This window comes from Melanostigma gelatinosum, assembly GCF_949748355.1.
Source record: "Melanostigma gelatinosum genome assembly, chromosome: 14".
NCBI lineage: Eukaryota > Metazoa > Chordata > Actinopteri > Perciformes > Zoarcidae > Melanostigma > Melanostigma gelatinosum.
Genome location: NC_136647.1, coordinates 11,430,613 through 11,436,612, shown reverse-complemented (window position 1 = coordinate 11,436,612; position 6,000 = coordinate 11,430,613). Strand labels below are relative to the sequence as shown.

Below are 6,000 nucleotides of genomic sequence, written 5' to 3'. Positions count from 1 at the left end.
GGAACCAACGGAGTCCAAGAAGCCATTTACCACGGGGTCCCTGTGCTCGGTATACCCTTGTTCTTCGACCAGTATGACAACCTTCTACGGCTGCAGGAGCGAGGGGCCGGAAAGATCATTCAGCTAGCTGATGTTAACGGCCACAGTTTTGAGGAAGGTATTCACGAAGTGCTCCATCATGACAGCTACAGACAGAACATGCAGAGATTGTCACGTTTGCACAGAGATCAGCCGATGGCACCCATGGATCAGGCCATCTTCTGGGTGGAATATGTGATTCGCCATAAAGGGGCTCCTCATCTGCGAACAGAGGCCTATAAGATGCCCTGGTACTCGTACTATTGTTTAGATGTACTGCTACTATTGCTGACTGCAGTGGCAGTACTGCTGCTCTCTACTTTGGCTGTTTTCAGGTTCCTGTGCTGCAGAGCTAGAAGGACGACCAAAAGCAAACAACACTGATTAAGGTCAAATTGATTTAGAAACATGCTACAATGTGTTCTCTAAAGGGTTTTGTTTAGACAAAACATATATCTTACAGTCTCTAATTTGTATCTGTTTATTATTGATGGAGTAAAATTATAATTTGTCATATGATTTAATCATATTAAATATAGATAAAGGTAAAGAGATGTATCTCCTCTACTGTTTCAGAGAGAACTGTCAAATGTATTTAGACAGATTAAGATTTCAATTGTAAAATACCCACAAATCATTTGTGAGAGTCTGATCTTTGGAGAGTCTTGCAAGTGTATACCTGCTCTCTCTCACACTGAAAATGGAAAAAGCAAACAGAGGAACAGAGGCACATCTGTTGAACAGAAGTGCCATTGACACTGCATTGTTTTCCAATGGAGTTCCCTCAAAAGATATTTCCCCAATCATAATAACAGTCCATCCAGTGATGATTCATTTTGTTAAATATTTGTACATTGGTCACTCTTTCCAACAGATAATGAAAAGCGTGGTTGTCAATCCAAAAAAGTTTAAGGCAAACAATATTCAACCACATTTTCTTCTGTTGCGTTCAGTTTTTCTGCTCCACATATCTGGAACAAAGTCCCAGAAAGCTGCAGGTCTGCTGAGACCCTCAGCTCATTTAAATCAAGATTGAAGACTTTTCTGTTTGCTGCTGCCTTTAATTGAACCACGTTCAATTAATATATTAATCAATTTCCTGCATTTCTGCATTTTACTACTGTATTTTATTTCTTACACTGTTTTTTAATTGTTTTTGAAATCTCCTTTTCTTTTGCCTTGTGTTTTGATGCTTTTAATGGTTTTATGTGAAGCACTTTGAATTACCTTGTTGTTGAAATGTGCTATACAAATAAACTTGCCTTGCCTTGCCTTGTTGTTCTTTAACTTTTGTCTTCTTCAGGTCATAGAACTTATCACGAAATTGTGGGTTTCATCCTCCTCCAGCTGACTTGCAAGCACTTTTCATACACGGAGAAAGGCTTCATTTTTAGGAAAATAAATGATTCCATATGGAACATGTTGCTTCTTTATTCATGTGTTGTGTCCTGTTATACAGGTGGCAAAGCCATTTCAGACTAATTCCATCACAACACTTTGACCTGCACTTTCATTTAAAGAATAATCAATTGCCTAAATACACTCATTCACACAACTCGCACAACTGGTTTCATAAAGAAAACGATAATGTAATTTGGCAATGCTGTATCATGACAGAGCGCAAAGATAAAACATGAACTGTAAATTGAAAGTGGAGGCGACCAAGTCGCTGAATAAACAAATTGCAGGTAAGAAACTTCTCCTCATTCATTTGTCCATTTGCTCTTATAATCTGAGTGCTTCCTGGTTTCAAGCCATTTTCTCATACATCATGTGTGGGGCTGCAGAGACCCCTCACTGAAGCATGAGTCAGACATCTCTGGGTTTCCACATGGTCATTATTCTGTCCAGAGCGTTGCTGAAAAATGAAAATGGCTTGTGCAGACTGGAACAAAAATAAGCCTTCTGATACTTTAATGGCAACCTTTATTGATTTAAACTTAAGCTGTTACATAAAACAGATGGCACAGCAGACTTTTGCATGGCTGAGTAGGTTTGTGCTTTAATGTTATTTGGATTGTTTACATTTAGCTGTTAATCATTTTTGAAGTAGTTACTTCATATACATTATTTGACAGCTAATGATGAATAAAGTCTGGTAAACCTACTGTGTAGCAGGTTGCTGTCGGGTGTACAGGGTGTGTTTGCCTTCCTTGATATGGCTGGAGACAGAATAAACTACCAAAATAAAGGAAACACCTGGTAAAATAAGGAACACGAACTATAAACCCTGATGGGGAACAGTTTCCTGAAATGTCTGCTCAATGCCCTAGGGGGGCAAGTTAAACACTAGTTTACACAAAGTGATTCTGAGCTATCATCTCATAAAGCATGAAATGTGTAATGGCGGAGGAGTTGATGGCGTCTGTCAAGATGTATTTGTCTCTGAAAGCTGATAAATTCTCCAATTAGCTCAAGCAAAAGTAAAGTAATGAATGTCATCATGAGTGTGGAAGTTTTTTACAACATATTTTATCTCTTGCTGTGGGAGATCTTGGGACACTGCCAAGAATCAGTGTTCCCTCTATCAACAAACCATTAGATGATGGAATTTGTCATTTTCTTAGGGGACTTAACAAAGACTTGATATTACTGGAATAAAATGTTGGTTACACGTCCGGTACGGTTGGGTGCTGAACTGTGTACTTTTAATGGTACTGACTCAATTGTGTCGGTACTACTTAGTATAGATTTACGTTAAATGAATTGGTGGCAAATTTCGGTAGCCTACCTGAGAGCACATGTGGGTGAGAGACTATAGAGAGAAAGAGAGTCTGCAGCTTGTTAAAGTCACAGTGAGTCAGTGATGGTGAGCCGAAAGTGGTTGCAAGTGTGGTTACACTTTTCATAACTTGACATTTGCTGCAATATTTGTAATTTGAAATGCAAAGCTGTTGACCACTACACCCATCTTGGCATCCAACGAAAAAGAGGAGTGACCAGGGAATATTGGCCAGGGTATTGGTTTCCAGCACTCCTCCAGTTGATCCACAGCTAACTATAACCATAAACAATGTGAGAGCATTATAAAGATATGGTTGTGTATTATGTATTTGGACAGATTTAGATTTCAGTTGTACAATACCCAGAAATCATTTTTGATAGTCTGCTCTTCTGGTCAACATGATTCTGTAATTTTACATCCACTGTAAACAAATAAGCATGGAGCCAGTGGCTCACTGCCCAGACAATGTCACAAAAGCCTTAAAGAGTTTTTGCTTGAAACCAATTCAGATGTGACAAAAATAAGAAAGTACAAATCCCAAACCTTTAAAACAAGTGCCCACTATATTCTAGACGTCGGAGCTGGCATTTTCTGCAAAGACTAATAGACCTAATTGAGCAGTAGGTGAATCACACTGTAGTTCATCATCTATTCAGGAAGATTTGATAATGTTAAGAGACTCATGTGCTTGTTGAAGAGATTGGAAAAACAAGTTGAACATAATCAGTTTTGTGTTACAAAAGACAATGCAGTTGCAGTGGTCTGAGAAACAGCAAAGTCAATCTCAATATCAAGAACACATTTAGCTCTACGAGGAGGCCAGAGGCTGACGTTGTTATGCAACACTTGGCAATCAGTTATATATTGCTTGTTATTCTTTGTATTTATATCAATCCGTATGAATTACATCATCTTCTAAAGTAAAATCAATGCCAGTGAGAAGATAAACCAAAAATGACTGTGGAAAATCCTATAATTTCTGAAAATAGACCATATTACAACAATTTCCCTTTCCTAAACAATCCAAAAACAGATGCCTTGAAGCAAGCAGTGGCTGGAAAGAAAAGGCTTCTTTGATAAAGCACAAGCTCATATGTTTTTTGAGATGAGGGAGGTTGTTCTGCTAAATCCAACTACTGTACAAGCTAAATCACTTATCATTCGGTGATATACTGCTTGAGACTCGTGAGCTTACTGATGACGGAAGCAAAGCTGTTGGTAATGTTCCAAGGTACGAAGGTGAAGTGAGGTGATTTACGAACATTCAAAAGAAACACAGACGAAGAAAGAAACAGGATTTGTAGCATTGTATGACCAATGTTACTTTTGTGGATCAAATGAACAGGGGTCAAATTTGAATGTTATTTTATGAATTAGCATCCCATTACCAAGTCACAGTAGTTAACAAAATACATTTCATTGCATTGATTCCCTCATTAACCATCTATAATCGACAGTCAGTGTCACATTTGTTTACAAATACGTAAACAATTGTTATAATAAAATACACCGTGATTCACAGATGTTGATTCAATACAAGATGTTGATTTTGCTCAGATGGAGTTTCAATTGAACTCAGACAAGATGCAGTTAAGATATTGTAATTCCACATAAATTATAATTATTCATTTTTTATTGACTCGTTGTTGACTGGGACAATACTTATGGTGTGTTTGAATCCACCATTTATCATTGCTGACACATTTCTTCTTTCCTATTTTCTCCTTCTTCTCAATTCAAGTGTATTTTTGCTTCAGTTGATGCCTTTGGTCAGGATGAGTTAGTTAGTTTGGAAGTTGTAAATGTTAATGTTGTTACTTGCTGCAGAGTCCATGCGTTGGCACACACTTTCTTAAGGTGCCAGAGTAATTCTCAGCTTAAGTTTGTAGTTTTTTTAGAAATTGATAATTATCTTTCCACTGTAACTAAACACCATTACAACCCATTGTAACCAACATGAATTCAAACTGACCACAACTGCTATTCTCTGCCAAGGAGGAAATTACAAACTTTTAAGAGTCACATTTCAACCCTAAAGAGGAGTGAGTGTTTCATACGCAAAAGATTTTGTGTGGCATATTTAAGGTTATTTTGAAGTATCCATAAACCTCAAACAGTCCTTTGCATAAAAGGGCGAAAGAGTTACAATTAAAACTGAATGGAGAAATAAAACGGAAGAATTGATGCAATTCTTTCTAGAGTGTAAATCACATTGTATGACATCGTGAAACAAGCTAAACAGATGAATCAGTCTGTTTATATTTCAACAAAACGAATCTGAATCGGTCCAACAACATACTCAACTGGAGCTAAACAGGCTCATGTGGAAATGCAATCGCTGAATGTCTTCAATGTGTTGTTGAAACATTCAAGTTCCAAACTTCCAAAGTTCCAAACAGTTCCAAACTTACGCACCTCCATCGTTCTGCAAAAATGTGTTCTGGCAGATAAACTGCATTGTCTTCATTGTCTCAGAATGAATTTAATGATGGTCAAGGACAAAGCTGAAACTCAACACGTACTGCAATCCTAGTTGTGCGAAAAGTCGCGTAGCTCTGATTAGCTGCTCACGGCACAACTTGTTGAACGCGTTGTTCTCCACATTGTTTTTGCCCCGAGGGATGCCTCGTCTAGTCCAGACAAACGGTCAGACACCTTAACATCTGCTGTAGGAAAAGCCTATACACACAGACATAAAACAGGTGCTGCACATGTCTCTGTCTTGTCACTGGTTTTAGCAACTGTTACAGAGAGCACACAGCCTTCCTCTCTCTGTGTTTTATCCCTCCCTCCCTCATTCTGTTTTCAACCCTGTCTTTTGTGTCTTTCTTCCTCTCCCTCTTTCCTTGGCAAATCCTTCTTGTTGTCATGGTTAGTAATGGATGATGTCACTGTACATGTTCTGTGTTAGGCAATGACAGACTGTGAATGCAGGGAAAGCAGATCCCTTCACATCATTAAATGCTGAACTTCGAATATGAATGTACATTGGCAAAATCAAAACTAGACAACTGCGTAATCATAAAGGAATATAACATATACATTTGTAACCGGAGGAGTCACCCCCTGATGGCCATTAGAACCAATGCACTTCAGCATTGGCGTCACATAACAGTACTTCATCAACTCCAACTGTCATGTCCCAAATGTTCTCATATTAATGGATTTTTAATGAAATATTATTTAATACCACACGT

The 6,000-nt window shown here is 38.1% G+C and overlaps 1 protein-coding gene across 1 annotated transcript; it reads left to right on the top strand.

Annotated features, from left to right (window-relative positions):
- Positions 1 to 462, top strand: LOC306788004 (UDP-glucuronosyltransferase 2C1-like; the record flags this gene model as incomplete). Its single annotated transcript, XM_079283334.1, has 1 exon — positions 1 to 462. A coding segment is annotated over one exon (462 nt), but the record flags the coding sequence as incomplete, so codon positions are not given.
- Between the last annotated feature and the right edge of the window lie 5,538 nt (positions 463 to 6,000).